Source organism: Piliocolobus tephrosceles, chromosome 11 (genome assembly GCF_002776525.5).
Source record: "Piliocolobus tephrosceles isolate RC106 chromosome 11, ASM277652v3, whole genome shotgun sequence".
NCBI lineage: Eukaryota > Metazoa > Chordata > Mammalia > Primates > Cercopithecidae > Piliocolobus > Piliocolobus tephrosceles.
In genome coordinates, this window is record NC_045444.1 from 113,391,047 (window position 1) to 113,412,375 (window position 21,329).

The 21,329-nt window shown below is 35.9% G+C and overlaps 1 protein-coding gene across 11 annotated transcripts in view; it reads left to right on the forward strand.

Annotated features, from left to right (window-relative positions):
• The window catches only part of RHBDD1 (rhomboid domain containing 1), a 202,319-nt gene that overhangs the window by 79,777 nt on the left and 101,213 nt on the right, over positions 1–21,329 (forward strand). For 10 of the 11 annotated variants that reach the window (XM_023193836.1, XM_023193833.1, XM_023193835.1 and 7 more), the window contains exon 6: positions 1,029–1,172. The exons of the other annotated variant lie outside the window; for it this stretch is intronic. In XM_023193836.1, coding sequence (XP_023049604.1) covers positions 1,029–1,172 — 144 coding nt within the window. The remainder of the gene's footprint in view (positions 1–1,028; positions 1,173–21,329) is intronic. 11 annotated transcript variants of the gene reach the window in all.

Here is a 21,329-nt window from a genome sequence, read left to right on the forward strand (position 1 = left end):
AAAGCTCTAACTCAAGCCTGTACTGCTGTACTGTGGGATAATATGGAGATCTGTCACAAAGACTCATAGTAAAGGTTAGGAATCTTCATCAGCAATCCAAACCACATTATTTAAATATTTGAAGCATCAATTTCAAAGAATATAATAATGGCAGGAAAGAAGAGAAAAAAATCAGACTATTTTACTTCTCTCTCTTTATGCCAGAATGAGATTGGTAACCTTCTGTGGGGAACAAAAATCTCTTCCAAACAAATTTCTCTAACTATTGGCAGTTAAAGAAAATGTAAGGAATAAACTCAAACTGAAAAGATCAATGGAAATATCTTGCAAAAATGAACTTTTCTCTGTTATTGACCTTTACTAATGGAGTACCTAAGTTTGGTACCTAAAGCATTATTTAACGACCAAGTTGTCTCTTCTCTCTTGTTTTATCTAGCAACTATTTTTTTTTTGAAGTTGTATTTCTTTCTTGTTTTATCTAGAAACCCTTTTTTGGGGGGAACTATAATCTCTGACATAGAATTACAATCGCAGAGAAACTGGCTGCATCTTGATGTTGTTATTGTCTGAAGTATTCTGTGGGATCTGTATGAAACATTGTTCTGCCCCTCATTGTACAGAGCACCAAGACATTAAGACTTTATTAACTATTGTTTCCACCATTCTCTTGACTCAAGCCAGGAGTTCACTGAAAACTCTTCAAGTATTGAGTAGCTCTAAGCTGAAAGAATCCACTCCATATATCAATAGCTCATTCCAGTCTCTTCCCCAGGACTTCTGACTACCCTCTGAATTAATATCTCCTTTCCTCTTTAGCACATAAGGACTCATTCGTGTCCAGCCCCATGGTGGGCACTGAGGATACAGTGACAAGACGATCACCATTTGGCATCTTTTCTTATTTTGAGGATAATTATTATACCTAAAATAATGTTGTGCCTTACTTGCTTGTCTTTGCTTATACAAAACAGGAAGTATAAAACAACAGTCCATAGCTGTGTTCTAGAACCTTTTCCTTGTGCCTGTAGGCAGCTCCGGATATCAGGATTATTACCCGCATGGCAGGCCGGGTCACTATGAAGAAGCACCCGGGAACTATGACACGTACACAGCAGGACTGAGTGAAGAAGAACAGCTTGAGAGAGCTTTGCGAGCCAGCCTCTGGGACCGAGGTAGGAGTCTTGTGCCCTTCGGTTATTTTAAAGCATACCTCTTGTGGTAAGGTAGCCTGAAAAAGGGCTATTTGTAGCAAATTAAATTTTAAATAGTTCAGAAAAAGGATTCGTAGATGAAAAATGTGTGCAGATTGTGATGACAAAGAATGGGGTGTGATGCCATATTCCCAGCAACCTAAGCTAGTAAGGTGCCAGACTGGGTATGTATTGTTAAAGTGGTTCTTTTTATAGGCCTGCTGCACTCGATGCTTTGGCATTAAAGTCAAGAAACTTAAAATTCTTAGATGCATGATTAAAAAAAGAGATTTTCTTTGGAATTCATATGTGTAAAGAAGGCTCAGTGTCACTAAGTATCAAAATATTGCCCATAAACCTTCCACAAATCTCCTTCAACATCATGTGGGCTAAGAATTCAAGCTCAGGTTTGACTTCTGCTGAACCAATCTGTCTGAGGGTAGAGCCTAGAAATTTGTATTTTGAACAGGCTTTCCAGGAGTTTCTTTTACCAACCGATATCTGAAAAAACGCTGTATTTATTCTGCCGTCTTTGTTCTAGGTTTGGATTATGAGTTTGGGAATTACTGTTTTTATTGTTTGAGTAGTGACTAAAAATCAGCTATTCATTTAAAGGGCATTTGTTAAAGTTTTATGTTTCATGTACAGTGGTAGGTACAATAGGGAACACTGTGGTAAAAGGTGGAACCTACCCTCAAAAAGTTAACCATCTGTGTTTGGGCATATGCCTACTAGATGTGATACCACACAGGTAACCCTAGTATCAGGTGACTAAGAGAGGCTCAAGCTAAGTGCTAGAGGAAGGGAGAAGATGGTGAGCTTTGTCATACCTAGAAATACCAGATTTTCACAGAGGAGATAGCGTTTGAGTTGGACCTTCAAGGATGTGTAGAACTTGAAGAGCTGTGGACGGGCATTCTCTGTAGAAGTCTGAGTATCGGCATAGAAGTTAGGGTCATGTTCCGCCAGCCCTCACTTTTGAATGGATAATAAGAGAAGAAAGGGAAGAAGATTGGCAAGCTAGGCTGGGGCTGGATCACAGGGGTTCTAGAGTTAAATAGGCCAAATGGAAAGTGGATTTAGTATGTGGTATAAATGCCAATAGAGGTCTACATGTAGACTGATGTGGTCAGAGCTCTGTTATAAGAATCTGGTAGTAGCAGTCATTCTGCAAACAAGACTGAGCACCCGTCGGGTACCAAGCATTATGCCAGATGATGAGAGTACATAAATTATAACAATATAATTTCTGACTTTAGGGAATACAGTCTTAGCAGCAACAGTGTGCGTGGAGGTGGGGAATGACAACAAGCAGGGAGACAAGTTGGAAGACTATATTGTAGTAACCTGGACAAGAAAGGAAAGCCTAAATTACGAAGGTGGCAGGGGAAGTGGAGAGGAAGGCATCTGTGTTTCTCAGGTGAAGAGTTTCAGAACTGTGATGATATATCAGTAATCTATCACTGTGTAAAGAATCACCCTGAGACTCATGGATTTCAACAGTAAACGTTTATTCTTGCTTGTGAGTATGTGAAGCAGCTGGGCCAGGCTTAGCTGATTTTAGCTAGCGAGCTAAGGTGTCTGCAGTGGTCTGCTGGGGTCTGGCTGCTCTAGGGTGGCTTCCTCTACATGCCTGCCTGACTGATGGTGGTGGTATGCCATGCCTCATTCCTCATCCAGCAGGCTAGCCTGGGCTCATTCACCAGGCCACAGCATAAGGTTTACAGGAGAGTGCAGAAATCAACAAGTCTTATGCTGGCACAGTGTCATTTCCACTGTATTCTGTATACAGTTGCTGAAGCAGGTAACAAGACTAGCTCAGATTCATGGGATAGGGAGATAGTCTCCACCTCTTGGAGGAACAGCAAAGGCACGTGCAATGGTTGTGGATAGAGGGAGAGGTGGAGAACTGTAGCCATTTTTGAAATCACTGTATCACATGTAGTCAGTGAACTGCCAGTATCACAATCATTCAAAAGCATGCCTTAGCCATGGAATCCTGAAATCTGGGGTAAGGGCCCACAGTCTGTATTTTAACAAATTCTGATGGTTATTCCTGTGCACACAGAGGTTTAATCACCACTGGGCTATCCATGAAATACTACGGGACACGTAGGGCAGTGCAAAACTTCTCAGCGTGGACTTCATACAGCCTATCTCTATCCCCATCTAGGCTGACTTCAGATAAAGTCCCAAGAGCCAAAGAACACAGCATTAAAGGAAAGATTTGGACTTATATTTGGGGGACATCGTCCGATTATTACCTTCAGCTAAGAAAATGTGTATTCTAAAGTAGCAAACCTTCATAAAAAGTGATGAAAAATCAGAGGGAAAAATTAGGTAGCCCGGGTGAGAATATTTGAATGTGAGACATAGAAAACCTCCTGTGTTAAATGTAGTAAGAGAAAGGAAACGCAAGAGGGCAAGCTTACTTTTTGTAGTTTTATTTCTAAAGTGTTGCTATATGCCCCCATAAGTAACTATACAGGAAGTTAGTACTAGTAGTATGGGTGTTTTTTTTAGAAAGAGAGAGAAAATAATGACTTCCTTCAATAATTTGGGCTCAGAGACATGAGCATGGAAGATCTGTAGAGGAAAGCATCCTCTGATGACCTTGATGATTTTAGAGCAATTTTAGAGACTTGAATCTAGGTACAAAGGAAGGGTCTTACATTTTGGGAGTCAGAAGGAAGTTGGAGTAGATTTTTGAGATGTTTCCTTAGAAAAGAATGTGTTTATTATTAAATTAATATAAGTCATTAATATTAATTTTTCCTGCTTAACAATAAATGGTATTGAAATATATACTAACAGGCAAAAAAAAAACAGGCTACCTTGACAGATTTCAGAAAGTCATCTGATAGTAGTGTTGATTTTTCATAAATTTAAATCTCATTCTAAAAAAACTTCTTGTAAAAATAACTCAAGAGAGTGTACTGAACAGAAATAGAAACAACATAAAATTTTTACTACCCCTATTTTAAATTATTTTGTTTTTTCTTATCCTTAAAACATTTCAGTGAAGTTAAGAAATTAATCATTTTTACTTAAAAAAAAAAAAAAGGTTTTTACACATCAGATGCTATAAGACTTGCTTGGTGAGAAGAGTATTTCTGGGGTTATTTTGAAGGCAAAGGTTAGAGGTATTTCTACCTCTAACTAGTTGCTTGGTCTGAAAAAATCTAGTTTCTACTTTGTAAGTATGGAGTTAAGTTCTAAAACTCCTCACAGTATAAGACTGCTAGGACTAAATGATCCAGAGTTTGTGCTGAATTATTTTTGCTATCTGACCTTTTATTTTAACAAAGTCATAGGTTTTTCCCCCTTTTTTTCCCTTCCTCCTACACATGTGTTTTCAGAATTTAAAGCAGTCTCTTCTTTCCATTCATGAAAAATCATACAAGTACATAGAACTTGTTTGTCTCTCAAACGGCCACTTAGTACATCTGAAACAGAGTGGCCTTGTTTAGCATTTTGAATTGCAGTGAATGAAATATAAAAATAAATAATTTTAAAAAGAAAATCATGAAATTTAATAATTGATGATTTTTGAATATAGGACTTTCTAAGCAGAAAAGTAATGAAAAAATTGTGAAAGATAGATCAATAAAAACTTTAACAAAGAATTAATATAATCAGTATGTAAAGAACTCATCCAATGAAGTAATTAATACTAACTCCTATTAGGAAAATTGAAAACAATTTTAACATATAACCCAAAGACTTCTAAGTGACCAGTGTGCATCTAAAAATAATTTGCTGTATATTAGCAGAGAGTTACTTAGTTTGTTTGTCTCACCACATTTATTTTTTATTTTTATTTTTAATTTTTGTGGGTATGTAGCAGGTGTATGTATTTATGGGGTACATGAGAATTTTGATACAGGCATGCAATGTATAATACATCAGGGTAAATGGAGTATCCATCACCTCAAGCATTTGTCCTTTCTTTGTATTACAAACAATCCAGTTCTACTCTTTTAGTTATTTTTAAATGTAAAAATTTAAATGTAAAAAAAAAAGAGTTGACTGTAGTCACCCTGTTGTGCTATTAAATACTAGATCTTACTCATTCTAATTATTTTTTGTACCCATTAACCGTCTTCATTTCTGCTTATCCTCCACCCCAGCATCTGGTAACCGTCATTTCATCTCTATCTCCATGATTTCATTTTAATTTTATAGCTCCCACAAATAAATAAGAGCATGCCAAGTTTGTCTTTCTGTGCCTGGCTTATTTCACTTAACACAGTGACCTCCAGTTCCATCTACGTTGTTGCAAATGACAGGATCTCATTTTGTTTTATGGATTAATATGGAAATGTATAATCAAGAGGCTTACCTTAAGTGATTTCTTGACTAAGAATCTAGCCTGAGGAAATAATAGAGAGATGGTCCAATATTTGTTTATAAGTTACTTATTCCCTAATTAAATTTAAAAACAAATACTTAAATACATTGAAATTTGCACAACCATGTGTGCAAGGGTGAAATCGGTATGATTTCATTGCAAAATGGAAATATTAGGCATCTATTAAAAACATTTTTGGAAAATTTAGTGGCATGAAAATATGATTACAACATAATTGCTGAATGAAAAAAAGTAAGGCACAAAATAGTATGTACCATATGGCCAGAAATTTATGAAATAAGCCAATTCAAACCAAATATGTTTCCATAGGGAAAAAAATGAAAAAGGCTTTTGACAAATGTCTACTTGATTCTTACACTTAGACAATTACAATGGTTTCGAAGGAAAATAAAATTCAAATTAATATAAATTTTTATAAAGCTGCTTCCTTTGCCATTGCCAGTTACTGCATAATTCACTTAAGGAGTATTTTTAGATCTGTTTCCTTGAAACTAGTTTCATGTGCTGTTCAAAACATTCATTCAAAATAAAATTCTGTGGTCAAATAAGCTTGGAAAATATGTAATTAATTGGTTTCTTAATTGCAGAGCTAATTAGAATCATAAGTAGTATACTAGTGTCACTGTGGATATTCAAGGAGGTATGGTTTGCAGTATTTCTCAAATCTATTTGAATGTAGAGTTTGTGTGTTTATGTGTATATGTGTTTGAGAGGGTTGAAAGGGAAGAGGAGGAGAGGGAAGGAGGATAGAAGAGAGAAACCAGAATTGTTTGGGCTGAACCCTCTGACAGGTTTGGAGACATCCTGTTACTTGGTCTCTAAATCCTTCAATGTGTGTCTTTTAAAACTAAGGGCAATTGTGCTACTTATCTAAACATCATGGCCACATCAAAGGATATTAGCAGGAATCCCCTAATAACACCTAACATTTAGTCCAAATACGAAATTTTCTAATTTTCTCAAAGAGTATCTTTTATAGTCGGGTTTTCAAGGTTCTGATGTTGCATTTGATTATTTCTTTTTAATATAAAAACCATACCATGCCCTTTGTATGATTTAATTTTTCAGGACACCAGTCTCATTGAGTGGTACGTGTTTCTTATTTCTTCATGGTGTATTTAAATAGTTCTCTGCATTTGTGTATATTGGCACTTACATTTGAGGACTTGATTAATTGGATTTGGGTTACACATTGTTAGCAAGAAAATGTCATAGGTAATGCTGTGTTCTTCAGATTGCATCAGGTCAGGAGATACACAGTGTCAAGCCATCCCACTAATACTTGGTTACTAGTTTCAGAAAGTGACTGACAAATCTCTGTTGCAAAGGTAAATTTTTCCCTTTGCTCTTTGCGTGTTCCACATGAGGCGATACTATGTCGCCATATGAATATCCTGTTTCCTAAAAATTACTTGAAAACCTTTCAAGTAATGCTTTTTGTAGTCTTTGTTGATTTTTTTACAAGACTAAATATTAGTCGTGTATTATGCACTTCTGTATAATAACTGATCACCTATCAGTTATTTCTTTGGGTTCCTTGTTAATATTTTTATTTCTTTAAAATTTATAGTAAAATTTACTCCTTGTGGTGTACACTTATGTGAGCTTTGTCGGAAGCATAGAGTGGTTTATCATAACAATCTAGATACAGCACAGTTGTATCACTCCAGAAAATTACCCATCACTCTCCCTTTGCAGTCAACCTCCCCTGACCCTTGATCCTCAACAAGCACTGTTCTCTTCTCCATCTCCTTAACTTTGTTTTTTCCAGTATGTCATATAAATGAAATCACACAATATTTAGCTTTGAGGGGTCAGACTTCTTTCACTTAGCAAAGTTTATTTGTGATTCATCCCTTTAAGTATATTGATAATTTTTTTTCTCTTTTATGGTTGAATCATACTCTAGTGCATAGATATATCAGAAGTTTGTTTTTTGTTTTTGTTTTTCTTTTAATCCTTTCACCAATTGAAGGACATTTGGGTTGATCCCAGGTTTGACATTTATGAATAAAGCTGCTATAAAAATTTACATACAGGAATTTGTGTGAATATAAGTTTTCATGTCACCTAGGAGTAGGGTTGCTGGATTACATATGGTAAATTTATGTTTAACTTTATAAGAATCTGCCTGTGTTCCTACGTGTTTGTACCAATTTTCATTCCTGCGGGCAGTATATGAGAGTTCCAGTTGCTCTTGGTTCTCCCAGCATTGGTATTTTCAGTTGTTTTTGTCTTAGCCATTCTAATAGGTGTCAGATTGTAGTTTTCATTTATATTTCTCTAATGACTAATGATGTTTCTGTTTATCGGCTACCTGTGTATCTTCTTTGCTGAAGTTTCTGTTCCATTATTTTGTGTACTTTTAATTGGATTGTTTGTTTTCTTATGATTGAATTTTGGGAATTCTTTATATATTCTGAATAAAAGTGCTCCATAAGATACGTGATTTGCAAATATTTTCCCTGAGTCTGTGGCTTTTCCCCCCCATTCTCTTAAAAGTATCTTTCATGGCACAAAAGTTTATAATTTTGATGAAGCAAATTTATCAATGTGTCAAGCTTTTAGTGTCGTATCTAAGAATCTTTTGACCTAACCCAAGACCATGATTTTCTGCTACATTTTCTTTTTTATTATTATTATTATTATACTTTAAGTTCTAGGGTACATGTGCACAACGTGCAGGTTTGTTACATATGTATACATGTGCCATGTTGGTGTGCTGCACCCATTAACTCGTCATTTACATTAGGTATATCTCCTAATGCTATCCCTCCCCCTCCTCTCCACAATAGGACTCAGTGTGTGATGTTCCCCTTCCTGTGTCCAAGTGATTTCATTGTTCAATTCCCACCTATGACTGAGAACATGCAGTGTTTGGTTTTCTGTTATTGCGATAGTTTGCTGAGAATAATGGTTTCCAGCTGCATCCATGTCCCTACAAGGGACACAAACTCATCCTTTTTTACGGCTGCATAGTATTCCATGGTGTATATGTGCCACATTTTCTTAATCCAGTCTGTCACTGATGGACATTTTCTGCTACATTTTCTTTTAGGAGTTCCACTGTCTTAAAATTTACATTTAGATATATAGCCCATTTTGAGTGAGTTTTATATAAGATGTGAGGTATGAGCCAAAGTTCATTTCTTGCTTGTGAACTTCGAAGTATTTCAGCACCATTTGTCAAAACGACTATCAGTTCTCCAATGAATTGCCTTTGTACTTTTTTCAAGCAACAATTGAATATGTTTATGTCTATTTCTGAAAATGTAAAAAAATTGAAATCAGGTATCTTCTCAGACCATTGGAGAGTAAAACTAGAAATCAAATCTAAAAGGAATCCTCACAACCATATAAATACATGGAAATTAAGCAAATCTGCTCCTTTATGATTTTTAAGTTAACAATGATATCAAGATGGAAATTAAATAATTCTTCAAGATGAATGATAATAGTGACACAAGATATCAAAACCTCTGGGATACAGCAAAAGCAGTGGCTAAGAGGAAACTTTATAGGGCTAAATGCCTACATCAGAAAGTCTGAAAGATCACAAATTGACAACCTAATGTCACACCTCAGGGAAGTAGAGAAATGAGAACCAACTAAACCTAAAGGTAGAAGAAGAAAAGAAATAACAAAGATCAGAGCAGAATTTAAAGAAATTGCAACAACAACAACAACAAAAAGATCAATGAAACAAAAAGTTGGCTCTTTGAAAAGATAAACAAAATCATAGACCATTGGCTATCGTAACCATGAAAAGAAGAGAGACGATTCAAATAAGCTGAATTAGAAATTAAAATGGAGACATTACAACCATCATCACAGAAATACAGAAGACCATTTGTGATTACTGTGAACACCTCTATGCATACAAACTAGAAAATATGGAGGAAATGGATAAATCCCTGGAAGCAGACAACCCTCTTAGCTTTAATCAGCAAGAAATAGAAATCCTGAACAGACCAATAACAACCAGTGAGATTGAATCCATAATTTTTTAAATTGCCAACAAAAAAAGCCCATTGCCAGACAGGTTCACAGCCAAATTCTACCAGACTCTCAAAGAATTGGTAGCAGTCCTACTGAAACTATTCCAAAAGACTGAGAAAGAGGGAATCCTCCCTAACTCATTCTATGAAGCCAGTATCACCATGATACCAAAGCCAGGAAATGACATAACAAAAGAAGAAAAATGCAGACAAATATCTCTGATGAATGTAGATGCAAAAACTCACCACAAAATATTAGCAAACTGAACCTAACAGCACATCCAAACAATAATTTACCATGAATAAATGAGTGTCATCCCTGGGTTGCAGGGATGGTTCAGCATACACAAGTCAATAAATGTGATTCATCACACAAACAGAATTAAAAACAACCATATGATCATCTCAATAGATGCATAAAAAGCATTTGCTAAAGTCCAGCATCCCTTTATGATAAAAAATGTCAACAAACTAGGAATTAAAGGAACATACCTCCACAAAATAAAAGCTGTCTATGACAGACTTAGAGCCAGCATCATACTGAATGGGAGAAAAGGCGAAGAGAATTCCCTCTAAGAACTGGAACAAGACAAGGATGCCCGCTTTGACCATTCTATTCAACACATTACTGGAAGTCCTAGCTAGAGCAGTCAGGCAAGAGAAAGAAAGGACTTTCAAATTGGAAGGGAGTCAAAATGTCTCTGCTGATGATATGATTGTATACTTAGAAAACCCAAAAGATGACTCCAAAAGACTTTCTAGATTTTATAAATGAATTCAGTAAAGTCTCAGGTTACAAAACTAATATATACAAATCAGTAGCACTGCTGTACACCAACGGCCACTAAGCTGAGAATCAAATCAAGAACTCAACCCCTTTTATGATAGCTGCAAACAAACAAACAAAACAAAACAAAAACTGGGAATAAACTTAACAAAGGAGGTGAAAGATCTCTACAAGGAAAACTATAAAATACTGCTCAAAGAAATCATAGATAATACAAACAAATGTATGTCCCATGTTCAAGTATTGGAAGAATCAATATCATGAAAATGACCATAATACCTAAAGCAATCGACATATTCAGTGTCATTCCTATCAAGATACTAACACTGTTTTTCACAGAAATGGAAAAAAAAAAACCCTAAAATTCGTATGGAACCAAAAATGAGCCTGAATAGCCAAAGCAATCCTAAGCAAAAAAAAAAAAAACAAATCCAGAGGCATCACATTACTTGACTTAAAATTACACTACAAGGCTGTAGTAACCAAAACAGCATGGTACTGATATAAAAGTAGATACAAAGACCAGTGGAACAGAATAGAGAACCCAGAAATAAAGCCAAATACTTAAAACCAGCTGATCTTCAACAAAACTTAAAACATTAATTGGAGAATGGACACCCTGTTAAATAAATGGAGCTGGGAAAACTTAGCCATATGCAGAAGAATGAAACGGTATCCCTGTCTCTCACCATATAAAAAATTAAGATGAATTAGAGACTTTAAGACTGAAACCATAAAATTTCTAGAAGAAAACCTACGAAAAACTCTTCTGGACATTGGCCTAGGCAAAGAATTTATGACTAAGAACCCCAAAGCAAATGCAACAAAAACAAAAATAAATAAATGGGAGCCAGTTAAATTAAGAAGTTTCTGCATGGCAAAAGAAATAATTATCAGAGTAAACATACAACCCACAGAATGGGAGGAAATATTTGCAAATTATGTATCTGACAAAGGACTAATATTCAGAATCTACAATGAATTCAAACAAATCAACAAGAAAAAAAAAAGCCCATCAAAAACTGGGCAAGTGACATGAATAAGACATTCCTCAAAAGAATATATACAAGTGACCAAGAAACATATGAAAAAAATGCTTAACATCAGTAATCTTCAGGGAAATGCAAATTCAAACCACAATATGAGAGTCTACCTTACCCCAACTGGAGTGACCATTACTAAAAAGTCAAAAAACAATAAGTGTTGGCGTGGATGTGGGGAAAAGGAATGCTTATACACTGATGGTAGGAATGTAAAGTAGTTACCTCTATGGAAAACAGTATGGAGATTTTTCAAAGAACTAAATGTAGATCTTCCATTTGATTCAGCAATCCCACTACTAATTATCTACTCAAAGGAAAAGAAGTTATTGTATCAAAAGAAGTCATTATGCACACCTGCATGTGTTTGTTTATTGCAGCATAGTTAACAGTTGCAAAGATATGGAAACAAGTGTCCATCAACCAATGAGTAAAGAAAATGTGATATATATATACACCACAGAATGCTACTCAGCCATAAAAAGAATGAAATAATATCTTTTGCAGCAACTTGGATGGAGCTGCTGGAGGCCAATATTCTAAGTATGAATAACTCAGGAATAGAAAACCAAATACCATATGTTCTCACTTATAAGTGGGAGCTAAACTATGAGTATGCAAAGACATACAGAGTTGTATAACAGACTTTTGAGACTCAGAAGGGGAAATGGTAAGAGATTAAAAAGCCTACATATTGGATACAATGTACACTACTCAGGTGAGGAGTGCAGTAAAATCTCAGACTTCACCACTATACAGTTCATCCATGTAACTAAAAATTACCTGTACCCCTAAAGCTATTGAAATAAAAAAAAAATTGAAAATCTATTTCTGGACTCTCTGTTTTTTTTTTCATTGATCTATGTAGAAATCTATCCTTCACCAATACTACATGGTTTGATTTCTTTTGCTGTATAATCAGTCCTGGTATCTACCATGGATCCTCTTAGTTCTTTTTCAAAATTGCTTTGGGTATTCTAGATCTTTTGCCTTTCTGCATGAATTTCAGAAGAAGCTTGTTGATATCTACTGAAAAAAATCCTACCAAGATTTTGACTTTATAGATCAGTTTGGGGAAAATTAACATCTTAACAACATTAACATCTTAACAACGAGTTTTTCAATCCATGAATATGGTATATTTCTCCATGTACTTAAGTCTTCTTTGATTTCTTTGACCAGTGTTTTATAGTTTTGAACATACAGCTCCTCCATATGTTTTCTTAGATTTATACCTAAGTATTTGATTTTTTTTTGTAGGATGAGGTTTACTGTTTTAAAAATATTTTCTCTATCTGTTGAGATGATTATATACTTTTTCTTTTTTATTAGCATACTGTATTACTTTGATTTTCAAAGTCAAAGCAGGCTTGCATTCCCAGGATAACTCTCACCTGGTTGTGCTGTATTACACTTCATCCTGGTTAAAATGCCATCTGCACCTGAAAAGAATGTGTATTCTGCTGCTGTTGGATAGAATGTTCTATTTAAGTGTTATTTAGATGAACTTAGCAGATAGTGTTTTCCAGGTCTTCTATATCCCTACTGATTGTCTACTTGTTTTATTGAATACTGTGAGTATTTTGAATTACGTGGGATAATTATGAGTAATATTGAATACTTTGAATACCTTTTGTTGCAATAGTTACTCTGGACACATCAAAAAAAATGGTAATTCCTTTACCATTACCTTATTTTTAGGATGGGCCTGATTTATCAGAGGGTTTTTCTTGGTGCCTGCTTGAACTTTAGTTTCAGGTCCTCCTTTTGTGCTGTGACTCGGATACGTTCTCCTTCCACTCCCTTGTCCCTCTCCCGGTGGTATACTGCAATTCCTTGTTGCTCCATGCTTTGTAGTCTGGTGATGAGAGGCAAGTTATGGGTGTGTCCTGATTAAGCCTTAGTCTTAGGCAGTTACTGTGCCCCTGGGTGTGGCAGTATGGCCTCCTCAGTGTTCTTGCCCCTCCCCCAGATTTAGAGGGTATGTTTTGTTTTTCTTCCTTTTCCCTTCTTAAAGTTGCCATATGTTTTCACTAGCTCCCCAAGGGAAATGGTGGTTCTACTAGTCCGTTCTCACACCGCTATGAAGAAATACCTGAGACAGAGTAATTTATAAAGGAAAGAGGTTTTATTGACTCACAGTTCCATATTGCTGGGGAGGCCTCAAGAAGCTTAATCATGGTGGAAGGCAAAGGAGAAGCAGGCACCTTCTTTGCAGGGTGGCAGGACGGAGTAAGTGTAAGCAGGGGAAATGCCAGAGGCTTATAAAACCATCAGATCTCGTGAGAACTCACTGTCATGAGAACAGCATGGAGGAAACCGCCCCTGTGATCTAATTACCTCCACGTGGGGATTATGGGGATGACAATTCAAGATGAGATTTGGGTGGGGACACATCCAAACCCTGTCAGTGGTTTTTGCTCTTATTTAAGGTATTATTCCATAGGGTCTCTAGGGGAGAAGGATCTGGGCAGCCTTTCATACATTTCCTGGAGTGTGTGCTGTTCTTTTCCCACTGTACCATAATGACAAAGGATCCTTTCTCTGGACTCTCACCAGTCTTTCTTGTGAGACCAGATGAGGTTCTGAGAAGAGCCTGAATAGAAAGTGGGTATGAATTTCCTTATATCATAGCCCCCTGGGGATTCTGGGTTCCCTTGCTTGCTTACAGTCAGCCTTTACCAATCTCACAATTTGGCCGAAATTTTTTCACTGGTGACCAGCAGAGTCTGTCCTAGGTGAGCAAGTGCTCATGTATCATTTTAGATTTACATTTGTTTAGTTGGTTGGTCTTCAGGTCTTTGATGGGTTCAAGAAAAGTTATTAGGTAGTCTCTCTGAGTCTACTCTAGCTTGGGAGGCTGCCCAATTTTTTAAAAAAGTTAATTTGTGGATTATGTAGCATTTATGTTTTTTGTAAGGATGAGAGTGATGCCCTTTCCAGCTTTCTACATCCCAAGAGGAAGCTAGGAGCATTCCTTATTCTTCATTGGGGTTTGAATCATCATTCCTTGCATACTGTTTACCAGATTTTGTTTTCTTACATAAAGAGGATTTTTCCATCATGAAATAGATAGAACTATAGTTTCTTTTTAAAAGTCTGGGTAAATAACTCTCTCTTGGATTCCAAGGTTTTAGACTAAGGAGTTAATGTAATAGTTAGCAATAATACTGAGTTTTGAAAAGACCCACTAACAAGCTCATTTGGTAGAAAGAATGCCAGTACCCCAGAGAAACATCCAGTACTCTTTATAGTCATGCATTACATAATGTTTCGCCCAGCAACAGACCACATATGTGACAGTGGTCCCATAACATTATAAAACTATCTTTTCACTGTACCTTTGCTATGTTCAGATACACAAATACCATTGCGTTACACTCGTTTATGGTATTCACCACAGAAACATGCTATAGAGGTTCGTAGCCTAGGAGTAATAGGCTATACCGTGTAGCCTACACGTGCCCTGTAGGTAGGTTTGTGTAACTACACTTGATAATGACCGCACAATGGCAAGATGGCCTAATGATACATTTTTCAGAACATATCCCTGTGGTTAAGTGATGCATGACTGTCCTCTCAAACTTTTCTCTTAGTTAAATAAATTGTAAGGGTAAATAAAAAAATCAAGGTAGCAGCTAACCTCAGAATTTGCTATTATCGTATGTCATAATAGTATCTGGCCATAATTACAAGTCCTAAAGATCATGCCCCGAATAATCATGCCTAAGTTGCCTTTGTAGAAAAAACATCGAAATTTCTATTATTTCTAGGGGCTTGAACATTTACTACTACTAACAGAAATCTTATCTTGTTCTGTTGGCAGTCTCAGCTTTTATAAACGAGTCCAAGAGGCAGCTGATACCACAATAATAGAAAAATTTTGGAAAGGAGCCATCTTTTTCTTTGAGTCAAAAGGCAGATGCCAACTAGGAACATTAGCCCATTGCATTTTTTCTCCCCCTCCCCCACATCCCTCCATGTATAATTTGTGCCTTTTTCTTTCTTTCTTTTTTTTTAAATAGCCTGCCAACAGGTTAACCTGGTGCTAGGTACAAAGCTCTGTCCTTTTCAATTTCTGTCTGCCAGCGTGCAGCATGGGTACTGGTTGAAGCCGGAAATCCTTACTGACATGTGGAGTAACTTGTGCTTCTTTTCTTAGATTCTTCTGAAAGGCAAATGGCAACAATCACACTTTGGCTGTCTTGTGAAAAAATCAAGCAGAATTGTCACCCCCAACCCTGCACTACACAGTTGGGGTTGCTGCATAGCATATTTGAAACTATGGTGGCATATACTACAAAAGTCTTGGCTAGAGAATGAAACTGATTGCTGCTTTGTTTCTTAGTCTCTAGATGTAAAAATTGGGGAAGCCATATTAGAAAAAAAATTTAGATTTCAAATTAATATGTAGTGCTTTGTTAAGAGAACATTTAATGATCCCTTGAATCCTGTTTATAAGCATCATCTATTCATAGGAACCAATTGAGATACACTTTAAGTTAAAAAAAAAAAGGGAGATAATTTATTTAATTAAGTTGTACATTTTTCTTTTTTCTGGTGCAACATCAAGGTATGTAAAATTAACGTTTGCCTTATTGTATGGAAATTTTTGTGAAAAATTGGATAAATTATGTTCATGTTCTTTTTATCTTTTATGGTGTGTTACAAAGAAAAAATGATGGGAATTTCAGTGACCTGAGTTTCATTCCTAGCATAACCATTAACTAACTTTATTTGTGCTGTGAGTCACTGAATCTGATCAGATCTCAGTTTTATTTTTATGTTTTTTATAATGAAGGAATTGAATTGGGTATGCTTCCAAGTCTCTTCCAGTTCCATTATTCTGAGGAGAACATAGCTAAAAAGAGATGGGAATTTGGGGAGATGTCAGGAATGTTGGTGAGTTTTTGACATGTAAGTCTCAGGGCTTACAGATGAAAGATCTCTGAAAGATACATTCAAACAGCTATACAAAGCAGATCTAACTTGATAAACACATGTATTAGTTGGTAGTACCTTATTCAGTTGCGTGATTATATGAGCCTTTATTGGCCCAGTGCAGGCATAATGCAATTGGCAATTTTTAATGTATGCAAATTTTCACTGCTGCCTTGCTTGGCATAGCAGAAGCATTACAGCCAGGACAGAGATGTACGACTAATTCTGTGTGACCACTTCTTTTTTTTTTTTTAAAGTAATTTGGTGTGTTCTCCCCCAGGAAAACTTCCTATGTAATAAAAAAGTACCATCTGCCAGATGGTCTAAAAGCAATTTCAATGCAAAAAAAAAACCACTTGCTTTAGATTACTGATTCTTACTTGCTGCTCTGTGTATTGAAGGTTTCCATTTCAGTGAATAAAAGTTTGATATTTGAGAATGTGTCTAGATGCAAAATTTTACAACAGATTGTGCTTATATCTGCATTTACAATGCTATAAGATTGTACTTAGATTGTGCTCATATCTACCTGTACTTTTTCAAATCTATGAAATTAGGTTCCATAATTTAAAATATTAACTAAAGCTCAGCCATTGCTTTAAAAAAGAGAGAGATACATGGAATTTAAATGTTTGGGAAACTGACATTAATAGTTATCTGTGAATTAATTTATATGTAATCTTTTCTCTGCCACCTACCCCCCATAATAATCATTTATTGAAAGTCATTATTTGGATGCTGATGAGAAGATTTAACAATAAAAGCATAAACAAAACTGTAGTGAATTAATTCTATCCATATCCCCCACAACTGATGGAGACTACGTTTGGGGCTACCAAATCTTAATGATTTCAGAAATATTTCTTTGCACACTCATGATACTGCTCAGTATCATCATTCATTCTGCTTCTCAACAGAACCTTATTTGAGCCCTTCATATGTGTCAGCATTATAGGCAGCTAAGCACTGTAGGCTATAGAAATGAATAAATCTTGTTCATCACTATCAAGGTAAAAATATTCTTCTTTCTGCCAAACGACAAGCGATTTAAACGATCTATTTCAGTTAAGCTAAGCAATATATTAGATTTCGGAAAGAGATATAGTAACTTTTGACTTCAAGTGAGGTAATTGCTTTACTTATCAATATGTGACATTCTCTACTTCAGCAACCATGATTCCCTATTATGAAAGAATTTACAGAAAATGAAGTTGATTATAATACAGTGATTTAGATATTCAAGTTATTCATATAATTTTTAGCCTCAGAAGTTTTTGATGTGTATGTTCTGTATTTAATGAGATCACATATAATTGAAGAAAACTTACTTTTTAGGCCTAATTCACAAACTCTTGTCATTTTCATTAAAATGTATTAATTTGGAAAAGATACATCAGACAGTAGCTTTAAAATTGCAATCAATCTTATGTTCTCATTCAACAAAAATTGAGGGTGTGAACAAGTTTTTATACTATGTATCTGTACTAAAAAATAAAACAGTACCCACTTTTCTGAGTTGCAGACACCAGACTTTGTTTTATAAACTCAGTAGTTGATATTTTCAGTGAATACAATTTTGTTCTCTTTTAATTTGAGCCTTTCTAATTCCTTTTTTTTTTTAACTTTTATTTTAAGTTCAGGGGTACATGTGCAGGAAATGCAGGTTTGTTAAATAGGTAAACGTGTGTCATGGAGGTTTGTTGTACAGATTATTTCATCACCCAGGTATTAAGCCTAGTAATTCGATATTTTTCCTGATCCTCTTCCTCCTCTTGCCCTCCACCCTCCAATAGGCCCCATTGTGCGTTATTCGTCTCCATGTGTCCATGTGTTCTCATCATTTATCTCTTACTTATAAGTGAGAACATGTGGTATTAAGTTTTCTGTTCCTGCATTAGTTTGCTAAGGATAATGGCCTCCAGCTTCACTCATGTCCTTGCAAAAGACATGATTTTGTTTTTTTTTTTTTTGTGGCTGCATAGTATCCCATGGTGTATATGTACCACATTTTCTTTATCCAGTCTATCATTGATGGGCATTTGGGTTGATACCATGTCTTTGCTATTGTGAATAGTGCTGCAGTAAAGATACACATGCATGTGTTTTTATAATAGGATAATTTATATTCCTATGGGTGTATACCCAGTAATGGGATTGCTGGGTCAAATGGTATTTCTGTTTCTAGGTCTTTGAGGAATCACCACAGTGTCTTCCACAATGGCTGAACTAATTTATATTCCCACCAACAGTGTAAAAGCATTCCTTTTTCTCTACAATCTCACCAGCATCTGTTATTTTTTTACTTTTTAGTAAGCCATTCTGACCGATGTGAGATGGTATCTCGTGGTTTTTATTTGCATTTCTCTAATGATCAGTTCTGTTGAGCTTTTTTTCATAGATTTTTTGCCACATGTATTTCTTCTTTCGAAAAGTGTCTTTTCATGTCCTTTGCCCACTTCTTAATGGGGTTTTTCTAGTAAAGTTGTTTAAGTTCCTTATAGATGCTGGATATTAGACCTTTATCAGATACATAGTTTGTAAAACTTTTCTCCAATTCTGTAGTTGGTTTACTTTGTTGATAGTTTCTTTTGCTGTACAGAATCAGAAATGATAAGGGGAATATTGCCACTGACCCCACAGAAGTACAAACAACAATCAGAGAGTATTATAAACACCTCTATGCACATAAATTAGAAAATCTAGGAGAAATTGATAAATTCGTGGGCATACTCCCTTCCAAGACTGAAGCAGGAAGAAATTGAATCCCTGAAGAGACCAATAACAAGTTCTGAAATTGAAGCAGTAATAAATAGCCTACCAACCATAAAAAGCCCAGGACCAGACGGATTCACAGCTGATTTCTATCAGAGGTACAAAGAAGAGCTGGTACCATTCCTGTTGAAACTATTACAAAAAAAAGAAAGACAGAAAGAAAAAAAAAAGGACTCCTTGCTAACTCATTCTATGAGTCCAGCATCATCCTGATACCAAAACCTGGCAGAGATAACAACAAAAAAAGGAAAACTTTAGGCCAGTATCTTTGAACATCAATGCAAAAATCCTGAACAAAATACTGGCAAACCGAATCCAACAGCACATCAAAAAGCTTATGCATCGGGATCAAGTAGGCTTCATCTGGGGATGCAAGGCTGGTTCAACATTCACAAATCAATAAATGTAATTCATCACATAAACAGAACTGAAGACAAAAATCACATGATTATCTCAATAGATGCAGAAAAGGCTTTCAATAAAATTCAACATCACTTCATGTTAAAAACTCTCAATAAACTAGGTATTGAAGAGACATACCTCCAAATAATAGGAGCCGTATATGACAAACCCACAGCCAATATCATACTGAATGAGCAAAAGCTGGAAGCATTCCCTTTGAAAACTGGCACAAGACAAGGAAGCCCTCTCTCACCACTCCTATTCAACATAATATTGGAAGTTCTGGTGAAATTCCTTCCAGGTTAATGAGTATTAGGTGGTAATGACTATGCTGGGAAGATTCACATACCCACACCGAACCCTATAAAACATTTTAAATTATTTTCATTGTTTTAGATTGTGAGGCAGAGGCACAGAGAAATTTAATGACTTTTTTAGGGTCACATTCTAAGTGGTAGATACCAGATTAGAGGGCCAGATGTCTCTATTCCTAGTTGGGACACTTTTTACATTATACAATATTATAGCCTCTTCAGAAAAAGTATATCTAGGCTGCTACTGAACTGTCAGGTAAAGTAGAGATTAACATGGTTTTCTTGTAAGTCTGTAGCCCACCATGTAATTGACCCATGTCACTTAGCTGGAGGATGTTTGTATTCTTGGAGTTAGATTGCTGTTGTGATCATCTTTTTTTTTTTTTTTTTTTTTTGAGGCGTTGTCTCACTCTGTCACCCAGGCTGGAGTGCAGTGACATGATCTGGGCTCACTGCAAGCTCCGCTTCCTGTGGTTCACGCCATTCTCCTACCTCAGCCTCCCAAGTAACTGGGACTACAGGCGCCCGCCACCTCGCCTGGCTAATATTTTGTATTTTTAGTAGAGACAGGGTTTCACCGTGTTAGCCGAGATAGTCTCGATCGCCTGACCTTGTGATCCACCCGCCTCAGCCTCCCAAAGTGCTGGGATTACAGGCGGAAGCCACCATGCCTGGCCGTTGTGATCATCTTGAATTCAGAAAACTGAAAACTCAGAGGTATGTTTGGACACCATTGATAATTCTTTGCTCAATTAAAAAGACTGCATTATTTATAGAGATAACAATGACAATTATCTTACTTTTGTCTTTACCTGTTCATATATGTTTTGATAAGTTTTTTTTGTTTGGTTGGTTGGTTGGTTTGGATTTTTTTAAGCAAAAATTCCGGGAAAAAAAATTTAAAAATTGTTAAATCATTTGCATGGGAAGGAACACCCTCCTTACACAAGAAGCCTGCCTCTCGGGTACTCATAGGACATGTACCCCCAAAAAATGCTTACTACAGACAGTCAGAAGTAATCTGCTGGGCTGCCATTGGTTTCTACCAAAATTGTAGCATATACAAGTTTGAAAAGATTTATTTTTAATATAAATATTGAATTAAGGATATTTGCATTGTTAATTTAAATAGAACTTAATTTGTCTTTAATAGTTTTCCTTTTAGAAAAGAAATGATAATAGAAATAGAAAAGAATAAATGTGCTTGCATTAAGTGTGCCTTAAGACATCACAATTTTATGTTGAACTATTGCCCATTACTCCAGTTACTTATTAGTGGTAATTATTCACATGAGAATTTCCACTGTTGTCTGCTCTGCCTCTCTTAAACAATCTTACTCACAGTTATACACATTCTCCCATCCATTATATTGTGTTGTGTTGCTGGTGAGAAAACCCAAGAGTCATATGTTGGTTTCCATTTATTATACAGTCACAAATAGCTCTCAAAGTGGTCTAGTGTCATCACATGGCAGTTCTCCAGTGATTGAAAACTATAATCCTGTTTTACTTA